This window comes from Triturus cristatus, chromosome 2_1 (genome assembly GCF_964204655.1).
Source record: "Triturus cristatus chromosome 2_1, aTriCri1.1, whole genome shotgun sequence".
Lineage (NCBI taxonomy): Eukaryota > Metazoa > Chordata > Amphibia > Caudata > Salamandridae > Triturus > Triturus cristatus.
The window spans coordinates 1,048,350,324-1,048,374,908 of record NC_140581.1 but is presented as its reverse complement, the minus strand read 5'-3'; the positions used below and the strand labels follow the sequence as shown (position 1 = coordinate 1,048,374,908).

The 24,585-nt window shown below is 45.3% G+C and overlaps 1 protein-coding gene across 1 annotated transcript in view; it reads left to right on the top strand.

Moving 5' to 3' along the window:
- The window catches only part of LOC146866328 (E3 ISG15--protein ligase HERC5-like), a 389,340-nt gene that overhangs the window by 6,919 nt on the left and 357,836 nt on the right, over positions 1-24,585 (top strand). The window contains exons 2-3 of the mRNA XM_085635608.1: positions 13,020-13,143; positions 17,874-17,950. Coding sequence (XP_085491734.1) covers positions 13,020-13,143; positions 17,874-17,950 — 201 coding nt within the window. The remainder of the gene's footprint in view (positions 1-13,019; positions 13,144-17,873; positions 17,951-24,585) is intronic.

Here is a 24,585-nt window from a genome sequence, read left to right as displayed (position 1 = left end):
GCCACTGGATCCCAAGACAGCCATGAGCAACAGGTACATTCTGGTCTTGGTGGACCATGCCACCCGGTACCCGGAGGCAATTCCTCTCAGAACAACGACAGCGCCAGTGGTGAGCTGGGCGTTAATGGGGATCTTTTTCCACGTGGGTTTCCCCAGAGAGGTGTTTTCTGACAATTTAATATCCAAGTATATGACATCCCTGTGGAAGGAGTGTGTTGTAACCTACACGTTCACCACTCCTTACCACCCACAAGGCAATGGTTTGGTGGAAAGGTTCAACCAAACCTTAAAGGGCATGATCAAGGGTCTAACAGGACCCATGAGGCATAATTGGGACGTCCTCTTACCATGCCTTCTCTTTGCATACAGGGAGGTACCACAGAAGAAAATTAGGGCTCAGTCCCTTTGAGCTTCTATATGGGGACCCTGTGAGAGGACCTCTCAGTTTGGTCAAGGAAGGCTGGGAGACAGCTCCCAAGAAAACTCCCCAGGATGTATATAGCTACATGCTGGCCTTCAGGAACCAAACTGTCCACTTCAGGAAACTCGCTCAGGCGAACCTGGAAGCAAACCAGGAGGAGATGAAACGCTGGTATCAGTTCAGCCTGGCCAGAAAGTGTGGATCATGGCCCCAGTGGAACCTTGTGCCTTGCAGGACAAGTGGACTGGGCCTTTTGAGGTGGTGGAGCACTAAAGTGACGTTACCTACCTGGTGAATTTGCAGACTTCCAGGAACTCTTTGAGGGTCCTCCATCTGAACCACTTCAAGCCTCACTTTGAGAGGTCCGAAGAGAGCATGCTCTTGGCGACAGATGATGGGGTAGAAGAGGAGATTAAAGCTCTTCTTGACCTCCTGTCTACCAAGGAGCATGATGGGTCAGTGGAAGGTGTGATCCTCTCCCCTACGTTGATCCCAGAGCAGCAGAGTGACTGTCACCAGTTGTTGGGACAGTTCGGCACACTGTTCTTTCTGACGCTGGGTATTACTCACTGGTGTAACCATGAAGTGGACACTGGTGACAGCCCTCCTGTAAAACACAAGATTTACAGGTTGACTGACCGGGTCAGGGCCAGCATCATCAAAGAGGAGGTCTCTAAGATGTTGGCGTTAGGGGTGATAGAGCCCTCCAATAGTCCTGGGGCCTGCACAGTGGTCTTTGTCCCAAAGGCTGCTGCACCCGGTGCCACTCCAGAACTGTGGTTCTGTGTGGATTACCATGGGCTCAATGCCGTCTCCAGGACTGACGCGTACCCCATCCCAGAGCTGATTAGCTCATTGATCGGTTGAGAGCTGCCAAGTTCCTCAGCATGTTTTCTTTGACGTCTGGGTACTGGCAGATTGCCTTAACTGAGGGGCCAAGGAAAGGTCAGCATTTTCAACCCCAGAGGGGCCCTACCAGTTTCAGGTGATGCCCTTTGGTTTGAAGAATGCCCCTGCCACCTTTCAGAGGTTGGTCAACCAGGTGTTGACTGGACTAGACGATTTCAGTACCACCTACCTGGACAACATTGCAGTGTTCAGTTCCAGCTTGGAAGAACACCTGCAGCACCTCTGGGAAGTGTTGAAGGCTCTGCAGAGGGCAAGCCTCACGGTCAAGGCCAGCATGTGCCAGATCGGGCAGAGCTCTGTGGTGTACTTAGGGCACCAGGTAGGGAGCGGCTAGGTAGCGCCCCTACAACCTAAGATTGACACCATTCTGGCTTGGGAGCCCCCCAAGACCCAGACGGAGGTGAGAGCCTTTATAGGTCTCACCGGCTACTACAGGAGATTTGTCAAGGGCTATGGCACCATTGTTGCCCCCTTGACAGAGCTGACTTTCAGGAAGCAGCCCAGTCTGTACTGATCCCTGCCAGAAAGCTTTTGATGCCCTGAAGGCAGCCATGTGCACGGCATCCGTGCTCAAGGCACCTGACGTCTCCAAGGAGTTCGTAGTGCAAACTGACGCTTCAGAGCATGGTGTGGGAGCGTTGCTCTCACAACTGAACGATGAGGGCCTAGACTAGCCTGTAATCTTCCCTAGCAGGAGACTACTCCCTAGGGCACAGAGGTTGAATGTCATAGAAAGATAAGCTTTTGCTTTGGTCTGGGCACTGAAGAAACTTAATACCCTACCTGCTTGGGACTCACTTCTGAGTTCAGACTGACCACAGGCCCCTCAGATGGTTGATGCAAATAAGGGGTGAGAACCCAAAACTGTTGAGGTGGTCCATCTCCCTAGAGGGATGGACTTTATGGTGGAACACCACCCTGACACAGAACACGCCAACACTGATGGTCTGTCGAGGTTCTTCCGCCCTGGACGTTGGGTAGTTCTCCCTACTTTCAGCTGGAAGGGACATGGGTTAGACCTGGCATCTTTTGCCGTGTTTCCCCTGTTTTTTTTGCTTTCTGACCTCCCAGTTTTGACTCTGTTTCGCTGGCTTAGTGTCTGCGCACTTTCTCATTGTTGTTCAGTGTTAAAGTGCAAGTGCTCCTGTTGTAAATTGTGTTATGGATTGGTGTTTCCATGATTGGCAGATTTGATTTACTGGTATGTCCCCAGTCAAGTGCACTGAGAGTGCCAGGGCCTGTAAATCAAATGCTACTAGTGGGCCTACAGCACTGATTGTGCCATCCAAAGAAGTAGCCCTGTAAAGGTATCTCAGACCTGCCACTGCAGTCTGCTTGCAGTTTGTAACTGCCCTGTTGACCTGACAAGGGCACCCACTTGCCAGGCCCTAATCATTCCTTTTCTTACATACAAGTCACCTCTGAGGTAGACCCATGGTACCCATTTATGCAGGGTGCTGTGTATGTTAAAGGTAGGACATGTACTGGTGTGTGTGGCATGTCCTGGTAGTGAATTACAGTGCATTTAAATTTTCACTATGGAAAGGCTATCTGTCCCATAGGATAGAATGGGAGTTTTGCTTATAACATCTTATAAGCATAACTTCCCATTGGGACAAGATGGGGAAATTGAGTTTAGTATGCCTAGACTCAGAATGTAAAAATGCATCTTCTAGTGAAGATGATTTTTATGTTCTGTGTTTGAAAATACTACTTTTAGAAAGTAGGTATTTTCTTGCTTAGCCATTCTGTGTGCCTCCGCTGGGTTTGTGGGTTCACGTCCTGGCTTTGGAGTGACAGGGCCTGGGGATGTGCATTCTCTTCAGACAGCCACTGGGGGGAGGGGTCGAGGTGTGTCCTGCTTTTCCTGGAGGAGTCAGGGCTGGGCTAAATAGACCTGGCCGCATTTAGAGTAGTGCGAGGAGATTTCCTTGCACCTGAATGGGCCTGGTCTGTCTTGGCCAAATCTGTTTCCACCTCCTGCCGGGAAGCTGGGCCAGAGACGACAGAACTGGTTTTGCTGAGCACAGACACTCTCTGCCACAAGAGAACAAAGGCATTCTGAGTATAAATATTGGGGCCCAGACCCCAGAACTTAACAACTTGCTGGAACCAAGGAACCTGCCAAGAAGAAGAGCTGGAAGAGTTGTCAGTAGGAGTACTGCCGGTTTGCAGAGGGCACCGCCGCATCTCGCATCGCAACCATGGTCTCACCAACGACGTCGACCGTCGCCGTCGCCTCCGAGACGATGCTTGCACAGTGACCTGTGGGCACGCACTCCGTACCCCCTCGTTTCACCTCGCTGCCCTGGTCTCAACAGCACCGTCGCTGCTCTTCAACCGGCTCTATCGCCTGCACGGCGATCTGTCAGCACCGCATCGAGCACCGACCAGCAGCCCTGGCCTCTTCGCCGCTGGACGACCGTCACCGAGCCGCTGCCTGCAATGTGATCTGAGGACACCGCACGGCATACTGCTACACTTCGCATCGCAACCGCGACGGTTGCCCCAAGTGGCCGTATCGGCCACAACGAAGAAGGTACTGTTTATGAGTCTGTCGACCCTACTGCTAACCCGCTCTGACCCAGTCAGCAGGAACAGTTGGATACTGACACTTTTAGTATTGCAGTAGCACCGGACGGAGCTACAGACTTGGAACTGCATTTTTAAAATTAACCTTGCAAAGTGCATATTTTTAAGTACTGTATGTTGGATTTTTGTCATTTTAGTCTTGTTTTGGATATATAAAAATATTTGATATTTATTTTAACTGGTGTGGTGTATTTGTTTAGTGTTTTCACTGTATTACTGTTGGTTATCTTCAAATGCTTTACACACTGCCTCTGGGATAATCCTGACTGCTCATGGCAAGATACTAAGGGGGCGAGCAGGGGTTATTTTAGGAGTGTAACTCTCTTACTCTGACTAGGAAGACGGGCCCCTACTTGGACAAAGGTACCTACCTCTGCCAACTAGACACCCTATCTCTAACCGCCGTTAACGCTGGCTACTGTGTGTGACCATTATGTGTGGATACTAAAGCATGTCACTGAGTAGGGTAATTGCTGTGGGGGGCCATTATGCTTCTTACTGTGTGTGGCCATTGATGCACATTTACTGCCTGTGGTCACTGGCCCACATAATTCTTTGTGTCTCTACGACAAAATACCTCAGGCAATTGGAGCATACACTGGCTCTGACCAGTACCACTGAAACAAGCGGGTGCCTACGCTGTTGATGCATGTTGCTGTCAAGGTGCATTGACATATTGCTTTCAGAGAAAGCTTATGTTCATTTGTCCCCATCGTCATCTGCCCATGCTGCATATTTTACAGCCCCTTTTTCATTCAAGTCAATCAGTAGGGAGGCATCTCAAAGCCTGTGGAGTGAGGGACCTATGTAAGTGAACGGGCATGATATGTGTGTGCTATTGTACATGTTTAGCCATACCTCTCTTCAAAACCAGTCTTTACTGATGCGTGGGTTTTGGTTTTGTGTGCAAGGTCAACTTGTTCCTTTTGTGAATGTTTTTTAATGAGGTAAGGATTTCTTCTGAATCCTGTGGTTGGATTGGGGTGAAATCAAGAACCCAGCAGACCACCTCAGCATCCTTAATGGTGACAGGTGGTGAAGCTACAGATGTTAATTTGCTGTGAGGGTTAAATCAAGTTTTGAAACTGAAGACATTGTTGGAGTGTATAGAGCTGTGCTGTACTGCACCAGAAGCATCAAGCTCCTTGAGACTATGGAGCATTCGGTTGTAGCTTGTAACCTTACTGTTTTGGATGGGGCCTTTGAGGCCTTTGTGGATGCTACTTTAAACCCACATGTGCACATGACTTCTTTCCAGGGATACAGCCTTTCATTTTAATAGACTAAGGTCATTATTGAACCAACCATCCTCTTGCAGTTGCATTGTTTCTTTTTTTGTGGACACAGAGAAGCCAGTTGATTAAGAGCAATTGGAATCATATTCTCTAGGTGACCCAGGATTTCACTTGAAATGGTCAGCAGCAGGGCATCTATATGGAGGAAATCTGTGGAAAATTAATTAAATAGCGTGGATGCTTCACTAGGTCCTCCATGGGACATCCAGTGTTCTTTGAGGGAGTTGCTCGGGTTTTGGGTTCATCTTTTTTTTTTATAGTGGCTTTGACTATGGCATGTTCAGGCTATGAGAGGACCTAGAATCTGAAGATCTAGACTCTAGAGCATAAGGATAAATGAGACCAAGAGGTCTAGATTTTGCCCATTAAATGGTTTGGTTGACCAGTCAATTGGAGGAAGCCTAAGTTATCAAGGTCATGGATGAGTTGTTTGATGTGTTGCTGGCTCACACACTGAATTTTCCTAGGATGAAAGCTTTTGGTCATAGAGCACTTGGTGAATGATGTTAATGGGATAGGTGGAAATGTTCTTTATCAGGTAGTGGTAAGCCCATGTTCATGCAGTGGGATGAGGTAGGGGTTGTGTATGTTTGATGATGAAGATGGGGCTTGTGGAATATTTCTTTTGCAGTTATTGAGGAGATTTGTACTTTGGACTCATAATTTCCTTTCAGGTAAATAAATTGTGTAATATCACAGCTACTACTTCGCCTCTCCCCTATGGTTCTACTTCACAAAACTGTTTGAAATGACGTCTGATACTAGTAGTGGTGCAAAAGATTAACATAATTCAAAAAGCAATGTAACCAACACAACAAAGATCACTCAAAACTAAGCAGAACCCAGGAGGAGGTATTCAGTAATTACTGTAGTATACTGGATTGTTTGATTGGCCCTTTTCTATTTTGTTTTATTTTTTGCAACTCTACATGCATTGGATAACTTGATCGCAGCACAACAAAATGGTAGTGAAATAAAAGGCAGCAGTGAGCGTAGGAGAGGGAACATTACAGGAGTAGGTTTTGTGTAACCAGTTTTGCAGCCAATCCTGAATTCGAGTTGGATGATGTTCTCGGTGAAATGGAACTGGTCATTTTTGAAATTGAAGATCAATGAAGTGGAAATGATTCAGATGCGTTGAATTGTGAAACTCAATTTATTAAACAAATTGCGTCCAAGAGAAATGCCCCATCGGAGGACCCTCTTCTCGCTGCTCCGCTGCACACGCTTCCACCTCGCATTCAAAACCCGCAAACCCCCACCAACCGACAATCTCTCTTCCACACGCGCACGCAGCTCGAGCAGCAAAAAGGGCTGATCCACAAATCATATCGTAACACATCTCCCTTCTTCAATAAAAGAAAAACATAAATAAATTACAATGGATTGAAGCATAATAAATACAACAAAAATATAACATAGATAAAGTAATCTAAGTTTTTATGGAGACAAAAACAATTGCGAATACAAAAGGACTAACAACTATTCCCTTAACAAAGTGATATAATAACATGACAATTAGGTGCAATAATAATCCTTCTGCCATGATGGTTTACTAAGGATGCGACCCGATAACCTCCTGGTGCAAGTGTTGTGTGCGATTGATAATTCATCATTCGTCTTATTACTAGTGGTGTCAGTATTAGAATTACCAAGTTTTAAAGAACTGACACTCTGCTCTTTGTCACACCACAACCTACTTTCAAGATCATTACACAAAGTCACCTTTCTGAGATTCCACCATCGCCTATCATCCAACCACACACAATTTCTACTAACTTTCAATACTTTCTTTGGTTTAGACCATCTGGACATTCCAGTCTTTGATAGACCTTCAAGTGACGTTCTCACCAAATCTCCAACCTTGAACACACGTGTTCGCCCTTTTATCTTATCATTGTGCCTCAAAGCATATCTGCATTGATATTCACTCCCTCTCCGCTCTAAAGTTTCCCTAGGTATTCTTTTAACGAGTTCCTTCCTCATCCAAGCTGGAGTGATTTTACTGCATGCCACTCTCCCCTTAAGGAGACAAAACGGAGTCTCTTGTGTGGCAGAATGAGGAGTGTTACGAAAACACCACACCATCTTCTTGACAGAAGATCTACAATCCTCACCTTCCGTATCAGCCAACTGTATGCACTCTTTCAATACCCGATTGAACCTCTCAACCATCCCGTTCTCTCTTGGATTGTAAACTGCAGTAGTAATGTGTTTAACGCCATGTTCTTTTAAATATCCTTGAAATTCATTAGCTAGAAATTGCGGACCATTGTCCGTAGTAATGGTTTCAGGATAACCCTCCCTATGGAAAATTTCTTCACAAAAATTGATGACACTAGATGCTTTGATTTCCTTTACAAAAGCGACCTCAGGCCATTTGGTGTAATAATCCATTAAGACAAAAGCAAACTTGCCAGTTATGTTTGTAGAATTGAATGGCCCACAAATGTCCATGACCAGCTTTTGCCAAGGTCTATTTGGGAATGCAATCGGCGTTAGGGTGGTTTCTTGCGAAGTATGTGATTTATCACTGCACATGCAAGCAACACAATTCCTCACACACCTGTCAATGTCTTAATGCCTGGCCACCAAAAATCACACCTTGCCCTTCTTTTCATGCTAGACATGCCTGAATGTCCCTCATGTAAAAGGTTTAACCCCTTGAGTGCTCCGCCCTTTCCACGCCCTGTGCCGGGCGTTTCATTAGCGGGCGGGGCTCATGACGAGATAGTCTCGTCATGGGCACAGCGCAACCGCGGCCCATGACGAGACCATCTCGTCATGGGCACTCAAGAGGTTAATAGTCTATGGCGTAATCCCACAGGCACTACTAATTTATCCGTTCTTCTGACTATTCCAGTCAGTGATTCAATGGATAACTCACACCAAATCATTTTATACTCTGACAGCTCCATACTCGAAAACACATTCCGATTGCACTGATCGGTCAAACTCTAAATGATACGTTGGAGCACAGGGTCAGCCACAGTGGCTTGTTTCCATTCCTCTACACTAATTGCTCCATTGCATGCCTCTTCGACTGACGCTATCATGCAATCCTCATCCAAATCCTCATGAATTTTATCATCTTTGGAGGTTCCTGGAAGAGGTAAACGTGATAAGCAGTCGGCATTGACGTTCTTGAGACCAGGTAAATATACCACCTGAAAGTCATATTCCTGTAATTTATATAACCACTTTGCAATTCTAGGAGTGGCTTTCCCTGCCCCCTTCGTCGTGCAAATATCTATCAAGTTTGTGGTCGGTCCTTAATTCAAACTTGGTACCCCAAATGTATGTTCTGAAATGGTTGATACCCCAAAAACATGCAAGAGCTTCCTTTTCGATAACGAAATACGTTGCTTCCGCACCTTTTAAGGTGCGAGAGGCGAATGCTACCACCCACTCGTTGTTGTCTTTTTTTTGCATTAAGACAGAACCTAACCCATAGGCACTAGCATCCACAACAATAATGGATTTTTTGTGAGGATCATAAGGCTTAAGGGAAACAGCTTGACAAATGTCATTTTTCAAACTGACAAAAGCTGTTTGACATTCAGGGCTCCATACAAAGTTAGCCCCTTTTTTTATCAACAATCTCAAACAGTGCACTTCGGAGGCAAAATGATTTACAAATTTAGAATAGTACTCCGCCAACCCCAAAAGGAGCGGAGTTGTTCTTTATCTACAGGGGGTAGAGCATTGTTGATTGCATCGAGAAGATTATTTTTGGGTTTAATACCGTCAGCTGACAAAGTATGCCCTAAATAGTCAATTTGAGTTACTGCAAACTTGCATTTATCAGCTGAAACTGTCAATCCAGCAAGTTGCAATTTCATGAGAACTTCGTTTAGAATCAGATCATGCGTCGTGAGATCTTTACCCCAGACTAGCACATCGTCTTGAAAAACAAGCATGTTGTTGATACCCTTAAGAATGCTACACATTAGTCTTTGAAAAACCGCTGAAGCAGAAGCTAACCCAAAGGGCAGTCTGAGAAATTGGAATGCACCCTCAGGGGTGATAAACGAAGTAAGATGGCGTGAAGAAGAATGTAACTTTATTTGGTGGTATGCGTTGGATAAATCAATAGAAGAGAAATACTTGGCATCCTTAACTGAAGTTATCATCTCATTAATGCGTGGAAGAGGGTGACGGTCTATCCAGATATTTTTATTTAAGTCTCTTAAGTCAACACACATGCGTAATTTTCCATTGCGTTTGCGTGCCAAAACGACTGGACTAAGCCAATCTGACGATTCAATGGGCTCAATTATATTCTCCCCACAAAGCCTGTCGAGTTCTAACTTTAATTGTGGTCTTAAAACCAAGGGAACATTGCAGACCTTGTGCACTTCTGGAAGAGCATCAGACTTCAATATGATGCGATGCTCAAATTTATTTAAACAACCTAGTTTTGCCTTGAATAGCTCAGGGTACTTCAAACTCCAAATTGAAGTGTGAGCGTCATCCGTTAATAAAACCTGACTGGGATGATTCGGATCGAGTATCATTCCCAAACTTTTCTGCTCTTTCCATCCCAACAAGGCCCTACCTTTCTCAGCTACATAGATGTTAGCTTGCACATTTCTAGTTTCGTAAGATATGTTACCAACAAAATATCCTAAAACTGGAAGTTTGTTTCCACAATACCCTCCATGTTCTACATCCAATGGTAAAAGGTTACTTTTACCAATGGATATCCATGTTTGTTTGTCAATAATAGTGAAAGGCGAACACGAATCAGCCCACATGGAGACATTTTCTTGGTTGATGGACAACAAACATTTAGGGGGTTGATATGTGCCTGACACTTCATTCACCTCATTATCCCAAATAACTAAAACCTCAATATCACTGTCACTTTCACTCAATGGCAATACATTGCAGTCATTAATAACATTTACAGAATCCTTCCAAAATTCACGATTACCGGTTTTGCACATCTTAGAAAAATATCCATTCTTATTACATTTAAAACAGGTGACATAGATGGCAGGACAACATGGATTGTCGGCAGTGTGGATGTTACTGCCACATCTGAAACAAAAACGTTTGTGATTTGCAACTTGCATTTTAGCTTTAAAAGAATGAGTGTGAGAATCATTGTGCTTAACATTGCCCGAAGTGGACTTAGATTTAGATCTAAATGTGTTAGAATGGTCTTTTGGTGCATCTCTCGGTGTGCGGTTAACTACAAGACATACATCACTTGGTTTGTTGATGTTTTCCTTTTTCAATTCTTTCACATATCGTGATGTGTTTTCAATTCTTCTAGCTACTCTGATAGTTTTCTCCAACGATGGGGCGCTAAGGTCTAATAATCTTTCCTGGATTTTAGAATTATTGGTTCTATTTATGAACTGATCTCTGATAATTTCCTCATGTAAATCTTTAAACTTACATGTTGCAGCAAGAGTTCTTAAAACTGCAATATATTGCTCAACAGTTTCTCCTGTTAACTGTGCCCTTGAAAACAAGCATTTACAATGCAATGGTCTCGGCAATATTATAGGTAGAGCTATTGGTATTGCTCATTATTTTTTTATAATTTTTGTATCCCTAAATAAATGGCATTGTCATTTCTATTGGCATTAGCTTTTTTTTTGCATATGTTTGAATTTTTTGAATTTTTGAATCCAGATATATAATACAACAAGTAACATTACACCTACAACAAGCCAGGGCTATCAGCTTTATCAATGGTTGTTAGTTGCATAAAATAAATAGGCAAAGACTATGGCTGTGTTGTATATAATATTGAAAATGTTTCAGTTTTTAAAATGATGAGACTGTGAAAGAACTAAAACGAGTCTCTTTGAAGTTACATCAAAGTCTTTGAGCAGGGGTACTGATGCAGAGTTAAGATTTTCTTTCCCACCCTGAGGGTGAGGGCAGAAATGCAGAGCCCGATAGGGACCCGTCTCTGCAACTGCTTTGAAGAAGCGCCGGTGCTTAGCACCGGCAAGACCCGGCACTCTTAAAGCCCTGAAGTGGGTGCCACATTCAGCACTGTGTACTGGAAGATAATAGCAAACAGCTTGGAATTAACAACTGTCTATGACAGACCAAAGCTCTGATGGTGGAGAGCGTGGGTTTGGGATCAGTGGGTTGACAGCTTGTCATGGGCCCTAGTCGAAGTAAGGAAACGCGCCATTGACTGATGTGTGAACTGGGAAACACAGCAATATTCCGAGTGCAATGAGCTACTCTGGCCTGTGTCCCGGTGTCACTGCTCCTGCTGCACCAGTGGAAATTATGCCCCTGTTCGGGGTAGCTTTGGCTTGAATCTTTCTTGGAAGGGCGAGAGCAAGAGATCTAGCTTGCGACCCATACTTCGCACAGCAAGCAACTAGCTGTTGGGGTGCCACAGGGCCCTTTCCTTAGAAGAAATTCACTACAATTATTCAATATCTAGATGTCCACCATTAGCTAAACACATTGAACCCTATGGGTTGGGGACCATTTCATGTGGTAATGACAGTTGTTCCTTAATTTTGATCCTCTATCACAAACATGACTATCACCTTTAACTCCTGCCTGAAGGATCAACTTCAATAGCTGTGTGAGAGATATCTGCAATACAGTTCAGAAAAAAAACCTGAGATCATCCTATTTGAAAAAGTTAGAGAACACTGGATAAATACTGAATGGCCAAGAGGCCTTCCCACTCCCTATACATACTTCAGTCACTAAGAACCTTGGAGTAAAACTTGATGACAAGCTCTCTCTCCAACCTCAGATTCTGTCTCACTGGAACCTGCTTTACCTTGCTCACTTCTATCAGACGGTTTCTCGCCCTCCTTCCTCAGGAGGCTCAAAGGAGGTTGTGCATGAACTCATAACAGCTACACTGGATTATGTTAGCATCTTAAACCCAGGCCAACCACAGAGTTGCATCAGAAACATCCAAGTGGTATAGAATACACCTGCCCCCTCATCTTGGGCATTTCCAAGAGGGAGTAAATCTTATCCCCTACAGGCGCTACATTGGCTCCTTATCAAGAAAATCATTACTTTCAAGGCTCTTACTCATCGGATATTTTATATGCGTGGCTTGCACTATCTGACTGACAGGACTGTACATTATTAGAACTCTTCGATCTGCCTCACACAGCTTGCCGCAGTACCGAGATTCCGCAGGGTTAGCAATGGTGGGCTGGGCTCTCTTTTTCGGTTCGACCAGCAAATAACGGAATCAGCTTCAGCTGTCAGTCCTGGTTAATTCTCAAGACTTAATCTTCAGAAAAGCCCTAAAAATCAACTTTTCCTACTCTCACAAGTGGGGCGTCTATGGGAGTGCGTCTGGTTCCACGTATCTTCCTTGATGACATAATTGACGTTATGTCTCTTTACACGCTGAGTTCAATCGTCGCCACTTTTGAAGTTGAAGATCAATGAAGTGGAAATGATCCAGATGCGTTGAATTGTGAAACTCAATTTATTAAACAAATTGTGTCCAAGAGAAATGCCCCATCGGAGGACCCCTTCTCGCTGCTCCGCTGCACACGCTTCCACCTCGCATTCAAAACCCGCAAACCCCCACCAACCGACATTCTCTCTTCCACATGCGCACGCAGCTCGAGCAGCAAAAAGGGTTGATCCACAAATCATATCGTAACAGTAATGAGTTCACAATTTAGTACCTAAAGAGACTACAGACCAAGCCTGTTAAGTCATTGTAAATATCACAGATAATGTAATTTCATGAATTGCATAAAACGGCATGTCTAATAGGATGTCTTCTTACTTCAGTGGAAGTCCATGTAAACTGACTATATGCTTGTTCTCTTCTACAGAGTATATCTCACTAAAAAAAATGAAGGTCACTTCTGTGGACTGTGGATTATCGAACATGCTCCTGCTCACTGTTGATGGAAAACTGCATGAACATGACTATGTAGCCAGCAGCTCACCTTTTCAGTAGGAAACATAATATGCATTTCTCTTTTTCTGTCAATTGCACCCTTAATGCTTTTTTATAAGTTTGCTTCCTCACAAGTTTCTACTGCTATATTGTTTTGCAATTTTAACTGCCAAGGTATATGTGATCAAAAATATAGTACACGCTTTAGGAATTTCCTTTAAAAAAAAAAAAAAAATACCTTTGCTGAGGGGCTACATTAAACATGGTCAGCAAAGCTTCAGTGCCTTCACAGGAGCCCTTGTGGTGGTGGCTTCTCTGAAAGCACTGCCTGGCAGAGATCTCTCAAAACAGCAGACAGCCTTCCACCAAGGGAGCTGTGTGATCCTTCTGAAGCCCTGGCGGAACGACGGACTGGGCATCAAACTCTAAATACACTCTAAAGTGTTCTGAAGTCATTTGAAACAATGTGGGAACTGAACAATTCAACCAGCAAAGAACAGTAAGGATCCCCAGTCAAAACCTGATCAAAAATAGTCCATAGTACATCCAGACCAAGTTCAGACTTGATCTTAAAAACCTATCTGCATCCCATGTGCCAATGACCAATGCCCTTAGCAAAAGCTCTCACTCCCTGGTCTCCAGCCCACCGAGTCTTCAAAATGGTATTGAAAAAGAGGTCAAATAAACTTACAGCTTGAACAGCAGCTGTTGGCAAGCTGTTCTTGTCATACAGGCATGAAGGGAAGGCAGACACACAAGCACCCTCCCGGTGCGAACGGTGTTTAGTGACAGGTACCTCACTGAGTGTTGCAGTGCCTGAGTGGCCCTAAGGATCTCCTGCTTTACAAACCTTCTCCTTGCAGGTTCCCTCAGAAATTGATCTCAGAGTGACTGGCAGGTTTGTCCAATCCACGAGATTTTAGTCAACAGATAGTGAGGTTACCTCATATAGTATTCACCATCTTTCTGGGCTATCAGAATGATGGGCCCTCTCTGAAAGGATTTTGGTGTAGTATATGGTATGATTGTCGTGTACTACACTCACAAAACCGTCTTTGGTCCTGTCAGGTTTGTTTGTAAATCCTTTACCTCAACCCTGGGTAGCTGTGGCTTCAAGCAATAAGGCTTAAACTAAGGAACTAGTGGAAAGCATTTAAAAGCACCAAACAACGAAATCAGAAAGACACACAACACAAAATAAATTTGACACGGTTTATAAAAATAGATCATATTTTAATGAATTTTTAGGCACCAAGATGAGCGAAATACCACCAGTAGGTTCTGGAGGTATAGGGCCAGATGTAGGTGGCCAAATAGCGAGCGCTAACTCTGAAATTCGCAGAATTTCAGCGTTAGCTCTCGCTATTTGGCAGCGAGCAATGTAGGTAAGTTGAAACCTACTAGCAAAATAAGGAATCGCAAAATTGCGATTCCTTATTTTACTCTTGCATTTAAGAATCGCAAATCGCGTTTCCTTAAATGCAATGTAAGTAGCACAAAAGAAAGTGGACTTTAGCCTTAAGGAATCGCTAATTACCACTAACTTCAAGTTGGTGGTAATTAGCGATTTCCTTTAAAAAAGCACCTTTTTGCTTTTTTTTTTAAGTGCCATGTGGCACATATTCATGCCCTTAGGGCATGTATGTGCGCCACATGTGCACACATGCACATTTCAGGGGTGCAACAGGGTGTCCTTTTGGAACCCTGGCACCCTTGAAATTGCTCCCGCAATTTGCGAGTGCCTCTTGGTGACTCGCAAATTGCGGGCAAAATTCCTATTCATTCCTATGGGCCCCTTGGCCCATAGGAATGAATCGGAAGGTATTCCTTAATTGCGAATCACAATTTGCGATACACAATTAAGGAATATTAAGGAATAGCAAAAAATATTGCGATTACTACCTACATGGCATTTTGGGATTCCTTAATTGCGATTCCCTAAATATCGCTATTAAGGAATCGCAAACATGCATTTACCTACATCTGGCCGATAGATTATAAAGTAAAATGCTAATCTCAGCATTTTAGTCCAAAGCGCAAACAAGCATTCTAACCATAAATATGTACTTAGAATAGTGGTTAGAGAAAGGCATTGTTCAGTCTGTCCAACAAGTTGGGAGAGAGGTGCATGTTGAGCCTTGGCAAATTCCTTCCCCTAGAACAATCACTGCCGATATGACAAGGGTCCACCCAAGTAAAAAAAATTATGTTTTGAGTGTGCTACGGGTACCTGTGTTTTATGTGAGCTGACTACTAGGGATCTGGTAATCTCTGCCCGATCTTGACACAAGTCAGGTGGAGACCAAGTAAGTACCCAATTGGCCTCCTAATATATTGCCAATGGCAACAGGTGTATAGTGTAACAACAGTCACTAAAGTTTCCTGGGGTCCAAAAGTTGAAGACCCTGTATCTCAAAATTGGCCGGGCACCATCAGGATGTTCCAGTGGTGGCGAGAGTAACTGAGTGGGGCACTTAGTAGCCTCCAAAGCTTCACCACGACTAACTTCATACTGGAGGTTAGGGTGAGGGCCCATTCATGACGTTTGTGTCCTATATCTCTGTAATGGCCTTCAAAAAGTGTTCACACTGGCACCAAAATCTGCATGACTCAGTGCAGCCAACATAATACACCCATAGTGACAGGAGTGTGATGAAAGTATATTTGCTTCTCTCTGCAATTGAAAGAGGGTGCTACAGATAGCCTAAGGGTATGAGCAGTTTGGTAATGATACAAGCTCAAATTAGCTCAAGCAGAAAAGCATCTCTCCATCACAAAACCCAGGTGGTGCATTATCTGTTGGTGTTTGGTATTTATCCTTTTCCAGGCCTGTTAGGCTGCAGGGATCTCGTAACTCCTGTATGGCCTTGTTGGTTGATCCATCCTCCATGGAGATGTGTTATTCAGCTCAATGTTGTTCAGGTGTTCAAGGCGGGCAAGAGTCAATTTCTCTTTCCATAGAGCAGTCCAGCTTCTCTTCACTCACTCTGGTCACAGCAGTAAGGTGTTACGGAAATCTAGGCTTGGCCGGCCTGAGGGCAGACATCCACTAGCAAATGTTCTGTCTGCCCCCTCGTATATTTATGCCCAGCACTGATGAAAAGGGACTCATTAAGGTCAAGACAATTTCCAGGCTCCCAGCTCGAGTGCCACTATCAGCATTGTTCAGCAGATGAGACGGGAAGCTTTGGTCAACCAAAGAGCTGACTTTTTCAAAGTTCAAAATATTCCTCTTTTCAGGGGGGAACTCTATCTTCTCCCCTTTTTTACAGGATTGTATGGGTTGTGAGAGTACTTTTAAACAGGTTACACTAGTCTCAACCTTTCAAGGCCAGCACCTGTATCCATTTTAACCAAAGAGATAATATGTAATAGCCTACACCACATATAAAATGAGGAAAGGGTGAGTTTTACCCAGCACAGGGAACCTGCACTAGACATTGGATGTGATGAAGAAACGTCCCCCTTTCGCCGGTTAATTCTAGTTTTAGTAAGGGTGCCTCTGGCAGTAGGGCTGTGTAGATTGTCATGTATCCAGTGGGCAAAGGACATCCCACCATCTTGTGAAGACCAAAAACACAGAGTTTAATTTTGCAATTTGTCGAACTGTGAATCACCCATTTGCTACACATGCACACACATATCCTACACTTGTGAATAGGAAAAGGACATGAGTCATGGGAGACTGGATGCGCTATTACAGAATTGAGCCAGGTAGCAGTCTTCCTGCAGAGTTGGTGTAGACAGGTTTATACCTCCGAACTAAAATTGCTGGCATTACTACCACTACTAGCACCAGTCATTTCATATAAACTGGTGTGAGTGGGCACTAGACACCTTCACTTAGGGCAGGGTGAATTTTGAATGAACACCCTGTCAGTTTAGTTTACCTCTGCTGATGATCCACCTCCAGTGGATGCAGGGTTTACTGCAGGAAAAAAATGAAGTTAGCCAGAAATACGAACATGAAAGGGCATGACTTCTATGCCAACAATGGACAACATATGGAGTCATGGGTCTGGCTGGGGAAAGTGGCACTCCCACTGTCAGAAATAAATCTCTGGAAACATGTAAACCAACATCTCTCTCACCAGCTAATAAATGTGTCTTTTTTGTATCTTATGTTCTTTATTCTCTTAACTTTTTACCTTCTGGAGCATTGATATTTGCAACCCACTGCTAGGGCGTCTTAAGCTACGCAAATACAACTAAAGAAAGAGGCACAAACATCTTAAGAGATATTTTTTTGATTTGCCCCTGTGAGGACCCTCTGTCAAGTTTGTTTCTCGCACACACATTAAATGTAATCTCTCAGCAGTCAGCTAAGTGGATTGTTTGCAGGAGACAACTGACGGTTTTGGCCACTGGTAAGCTTTGAGATATTGACAGCTGTTGTAGGAAGGAGTAGCAGAATGAGAAGGCCTTGCCCCTGTCCTTTTCCAAATCGGACTTTCTTAGGCAGAGGTCTTCCCCTTTACTTTGTTGTATCATACACAGTTGTGAATATGTGCATTAGGAAATTAACTTGGTGATACAAATCAATGTTTATTTGTGAATCAGATATACTTGCAATTTGTGCTTCACCTGGGTAAAATGACTGGATTTTGGTCAAATGCTTTGATCATACCTTGAAACAGTTACTTGCATCTCATTTGGCGTATTAAAGTCCTGTTGATCCTAATACAGGGGGGCGTGATATGGGTATTACAGTTACAGTATCATGCAGTGTTTTGTTACATATCAGAATAATGTTTTAGCAATGAAATGCCTTTTTTTTCTTTTACAGTCCAATCACGTGTTTATATGACAGACACATCATTCAACTTGCGTGTGGTGACCATCACTGCATGGCACTTTCGAAAGGTAAATGGCACGCTTTAAATCACTGGTATGTTATTTCAAATAGTAGATGTCTAAATTAAATTATATATTGAGAGTTGTAACATACCTATACTGCTACAAACAGCTAATGGTTTTAAAAGAATAGGTCATGCCTGTGATACTGACGTCTAAAGGGCAAATCCAGGTTGTCAAGTGTATTGCACATGGCCAAATAGTTCCATGTTATGCAATAAAGAAAAGCATACACTGTGAAATTCTTCCATTCCACAATAACTGAAAAACTGCTCTATGTGCTTTTCTTACAACTTACTACTTTGCCCGAGATAAAGCAAATCGTGTCCTCTCTGCAAAGGCTCTCCTGGCACAGCACAATCAATATCAACAGCCACTAAACACACACTTTATTTAAGAGTTTACTATAGTGTGGGTTGGGTTCTGGCTGCCATCTGAGTGATTTAAGAACAGTTATCAATGTGACATATAAAGGTCAAACTCTCCAGGGGATATGGTTGTGGATGTTGTTGAAGATATTCATAGGGTACAACAAAATGCAGGGATGGTAGTGTTTCTGGAGAGTGGATATGAAGAATACGTTATAAAGGCAGATCTAAAAGTGAAAATGCACCTGGAAGATACAAGCCTTGAGTTTGCATCCAAAATAGTTTTTTGGGGTTTCCTTTATTGATAAACTTCAAGGTAGTTTCAGTTATCAGCTGTATTTTGGGAGGAAGGCAGGGCAAGAACCGTGTCTCAGGTCAGAGGATTTCTTGACTTGTGAGCAGGGAAATATTCCGATCATGTGTTGTAAATAAATAACATTAGAATGGGCACATAAGAATGAATGTTGTCTCAGCTGATCGGCGTAGTATTCCACATTTGATGCAGAGTGCTGAATAGCTGGTAGGACATGAAGGCACGAACAATGCAAAAATCCGACTCTTCTTCCTTCGCCTGTCATTTGTTATAATGCCATTCTCCTGGAAGAGTAGAATGGTAAGGCTTATATCCACGTCAATTCAAAATTGTAATTTCTCCAGTATGTGCTTCTTGAAATTTCCAATCCAAGATGGCTTTCACCTTTTTTCGGTGATTTAATTTCCTGCTTAGACCGTATATAAGATGGTGTTCGACTTGGCCCTGCACTCTTAGCCATTCTCCTAGCCTTTTTTTGACATGGTGTTGGTGGTTCTAGGACTCTGGGCACTTTAGCACTGCTGTCCAGTGTAAAGTGCGTGTGCGCTCTGTGGTAAAATATGGTAAAGATTGGTCTACACCTGTTGGCATATTTAATTTACCTGTCAGTCTCTTGTAAAGTGGTATCTCATATATCCGGGGCTGGTAATTAAATGCTACTGGTAGGCTTGCAGCGCTGATTGCGCCACCCACCAAAGTAGCCTTTCAAACCTATCTCAGGCCTCTGCCATTGCAGGGCCTGTGCGCGCAGTGTTAATGCCGCTGTGACATGGCACCTAAAGTGTGTGCCATGTCTGTGACCCCCCTTTTACTGCATGTCAGTCACCCCTAAGGTAGGCCCTAGCTAGCCCCATGGGCAGGGTGTATTGAAGGTAAAAGGTAGGACATGTACCTTAAGTGTGTGACATCACCTGTTAGTGACAAACAGCCATTTTGGTTTCTCACAGCTATGGGGCTGCCCTCCCATAGGAATGCATTGGTGATTCCCTGATAAGTGTTTCAGTGGTAATTCCTGATATGAGAGGAGCAGCGTGGTCAAGTTTGGTATGGTTGGAATAGTAATAATAAATGCTGCGCCATGGTGTGTGCAGATTTATTATCACTATTTTAGAAATGCCACTTTTAGAAGATGGCATTTCTGTGTGCTATGTGTCTGCCTGCCTGATGTGGATTACATATCTGGCTTTGGAGTGGCAGGGGCTGGTGAGGTGTGTGTGGCTCCAGGAGGGGCAGGGTGAGTCAGCGCTAGGCTGAATAGGGCACCTGCATTTGGAGTAGTGGGTGGAGTAGTCTCCTGACCCTGAATAGGTCTGTTCCTGCCTATGTGAATGCTGGCTCCACCCCCCTGTGGTGGTCTGATGACTCAGCCCCCATCTAACACAGGAGGGTGGGAGCACTGTACACAAAGTGCTTCAACACCCCCCAGAACCAGTTGGAACTGGATCCCCCAAGCCCTGTACCAAGGGCAGACAAAGGAAAATAATGTATATATACTGGGGCTGTGACCCCATATGTGTGGTGCTGTTCTTGTGCTGTCTGGTACTGGAGCTGCTGGGCCCCAGGAGGAATCGCCATGAGGGACTGCCTCTCTGCTGGAGGGCCCCGTGTGCTGGCCTGCCTGGGCCCAGCTGTGCTCCCTGGAAACTCTGGAGCCCTAACGCCTCATGAGCGCTATATTTTTTATGGCCAGGTGAAGAATGAGTGCATGTGTTGTGCAGTGCTGGATTGCGAGGAAATACCCCGCCATGTGGGAGATTGCCCCTACGCTGCTTGCCGGCAGGAGCCCACCCCGCTGTGATGCTTCTGAAGCGGGAACCCACCCCGCATTTGAGTTAATTACTGGCGGGAGCCCACCCCGCATTGCCTGTGAGGCGGGACTCCACCCCGCGTTTATGCACCTATCAGCTTGAGCCCACCTCGCGTTTGTGTGCCCTTGAAGGCAAGTGCCTACCCTGCTCTTCTGCCAGCAGGAACAGAGCTGCTGAGAAGGAGCCGCCGAGGTCGGTGAAACCAGGAAGTCAGGCAAGCGCCGCCTGACTGTGGGCGTGGTCTGTCTCAGTGATGGAGCCGGAGCCTCGCGGGCTCCAGTTCCGCGTTCCTCTAGTCTTGGAGGAGAAGACTGGAGTCCCTCGCATCCCGGCAACGAGAGGTAGGGCGGGATTCGCAGAACCAGAGAGCCCAGGTGAGAGGGGCTCCCTGAGACACATTGTCAGTTCCTGTTTCCCTGAGCGGTCCTGCAGGAGAGCGGGCCACTCCAACGTGGGGGCCATTTAGTATTTAAGAACCCTGGAGTAGGGCTTCGAGGGCACCGTGGTGCCCGGGCTCATTTTCTTTCACAGCTGCCCTGCCGGAGAGTGGGCAGCTGCAACGCTTGAGGCCATCTCATTTCTAGAAGTCCCGAAATGGGACTTGGGGCAATTTGGTAGTTAGGAGTCCCGGAGTGGGGATCCAAGGGCACAGTGGTGCCTGGGCTAATTTTGCCACAGCTGCACTGCGAGATAGAGCGGGCATCTGCAACGTTTGGGCAAAGTATGTTAGAGGCATATGAGCTTCAGATCGTACACTGTGCATAGATCGCCATCTGGTGTTGGGCTCGGATGCTTGCACCTTGTTGTTGTCTTGGAAGAAGTCTTTTGTAGTCACGAGATAGGTGACTCCTCCCTTGGACGATAGTGCGCATGGGCATCGACTCCATCCTCAGATTGTTTTTCTCTGCCATCGGGTTCGGATGTAGCCTTTGCGCTCCGGTTCGACACCTTATTTTCCAAACCTTTTCGACGCGCAAACATTTACGGTATTGTTTTTGATCGTGTGATCTTCGACGCGCATCTCAACTACTCGATTCCGGTCGTCGACGCGGGCCGCTGGGCCTATCGACGCCGTTCGGGCCTACAGCTCATGGAAAGGACTCCATTCAAAAAATGCCCCCAGTGTGGAGCGAAATTCCTACACAGTGACCATCACAAGGTCTGTAACCTGTGTCTCTCGCCCGACCACGACGAGAACAATTGCCAGGCCTGACCATCCTTGATGTCCGGGCCCGACGACACATCATGGTGCAGAGAGCAGCTCCAGCACCAGTGGACATCTTCGACGAAGGCCCCGATGTCCCAGAGGAAGATTCCGAGGATTCGGAAATTGTGTCCGAAGCGGACGACTCAGACTCAGACGACCACATCACTCCTGGTCAACGAGTGAGTACAACTGCCCCTACCCCAACCCCACCCGAAAAAAGGAAGGCCCTGGTCAAGACTTTGCCTGCAGGCCCCAGTCACGATCAAAAACAAACTTCAGAAGCACCGGTCCCGGCTCCGAAGATAGAGGACAAGCTTTTTGGTAGCTTGGGTCCAAGCAAACGCATATCAGTGTCCCACAGGCGTCTTCGGCACCGAAGACGGGAGAGAAACCTACTTCCAAAAAGAAGTCGGCACCGACCACCTCACCGCCGAAAGACAAACCATTGGATCCGGAGCCAAAACCCTCGGAACCGAAAAAGATTTCCGTCTCCATAGCCAAGCCAAAGGACTCCAAACTACCTCCTAAGGCCCCTGAGCAGAAAACCAAACCCCGCTCGGACCCGAAAAAGTCAGCTCTGAAAGAGGTTACTGAAGAGGAAGAACTTTTTCGACCGGATCCTGTCGATCCCAAGCAGAAAAAACTCCATATAGACCCCAAAACAGGACGTGTGACTGCTGTTCTACACAAGAAGAGGAAGCTGGAGACACCAGACACTCCTGCAGTGCCTGTAAAGAAAAAAGACTGTGCCACTTCACCTATAAGACTCTCTTCTCCTGTTCTTCCTCCTGAGCTTGTTCTTCCTCCTAAACCTGTCTCTCCTCTACAACTTCCACCACATTCACCACCACAGGATGATGATAAGGATGATTTAGGGGGTGGGGGAGGCAACAATGACCCTTTCACTGACCCTGAAGATGACACAGACACACCACAGGATGATTGGGACGATTATGATGACCCAATAGATCCCCCAGACCTCCCTGACCCGCAACCAACACAACCATCTCCCCCAGATGACAATATTGGCTTTGGTCACCTTGTTTATAGAGCTGCTGTCTACCATGGTGTTCACATACATTCAGACCCTGCAGACGAGGATTTCCTTCTAGACACCTTCGAACAGTCACAGAAGACTGTCCAAATACTGCTAATGCTCAAATGGGTCATTAAATATGCCCCTGACATATTCAAAGACCCAGAGAGAGCTAGAATTCTCAATCCCAGGATTGACAAAAAATATAAACCTGCCCCCGATTATCCCATCTACATCAAAGGACAGCAACCCTTAGCACCAACTCCGTATAAGGAATATAAGCTGTTAAATGCCTCTGGCAAGAGAGTTGCTTCCCAAGCAGCCAATCACTGGCGCATAGCCAACACCCAAACATTACTTGCTAGGTATGATAGGGCTCACTATGACCGACTAGAAACCCTATTACAACATTCACCTGATCAGTACAAAACCCAGGCAAATGACTTAATTCAAGAGGGCAAATTAATAACCAATGCCTCAATCAAGTGTGCCCTTGATGCAGCTGACACAGCCTCTAGGTCCAATAACACTAGTGTGATACTCAGATGACACGCCTGGCTACGTATTTCAGGCTTTAAACAGGAGGTACAGACAACTATCCTCCACCAGCCGTTCAATCAGGAACAACTTTTTGGACCGGCTGTAGACAACACTCTAGAGAAGAGGAAAAAGGACACGGAGACTGCTAAATCCATGGGAGCATTACAGTCTCCATCCACACGTGGTTCCTTTTGTCGCTCCTTTTATAGAGGAGCATCCAAAAACATTGGAACAGAGACTGCCTCCTCTTCCTACAAAAACACCATGCAAACATCCCCCAACAGAGGATATTTTAGAGGCGGATACAGGGGAAATAACAACAAAGGGAGAGGCCGAGGTAACAACAACACCCGTGCCTCCCCCACTAATAAACATTGACTTCCCTCCCCCCAGACCATTCCACTCCGGTCGGGGGAAGACTTTCACAGTTCCTACCTGTCTGGGACTCCATCACAACAGACTATCCAATATGGTTACTGCCTGGAACTTACAGCAACCCCACCCACCATACCATCCAAACAGCGTCCAATGTCCACGGAATACCTTACACTCTTAAAACAAGAGGTTCTCTCACTGCTTCAAAAGCACGCAATAGAACCAGTTCCCTTACAGCATCAAGGAACATGGGTTTACTCACTATATTTCCTAATCCCCAAGAAGGACGGAACTCTTAAGACCAATACTCGACCTCAGACCCCTCAATCTTTATATACAGTCAGTCATTTTCATATGATCACTCTCCAACAGGTCCTCCCATGGCTGCAACAAGGCGACTTCCTTGCCACATTAGACGCCTACTTCCACATTCCCATACATCCAGCTCACAGGAAGTATCTAAGGTTCATAGTGGACGAACAACACTATCAGTTCAAAGTCCTTCCATTTGGGGTGACCACCGCACCCAGAGTGTTCACAAAATGCCTTGCGGTGGTAGCAGCACACTTGAGAAGACAACAATTCCATGTCTTTCCATATCTCGACGACTGGATAATAAACGCCAAGTCATTCAACCAGTGTGTTCATCACACTCATCAAACCATCCAGCTGCTACACGACTTGGGATTCACAGTAAACTACACCAAGTCACATCTTCAGCCCTCTCATATACATCAGTATCTAGGGGCCACAGTAGACACCTCCAGAGCTCTGGCATATCCCAATCCAGCCAGGATATCCAGTATACAAGCCCTAATCACCAAATTTCAACCACAGCACTCCCTTCCAGCAAGGGATTTCATGCAACTCATAGGAATGATAGCCTCTTGCATCTTTATCGTACCACATGCAAGACTTCAGATGCGCCCCTTACAGGAATGCCTAGCACATCAATGGAACCAGGCTCAGGGACAACTTACAGATCTGGTGTTGGTGG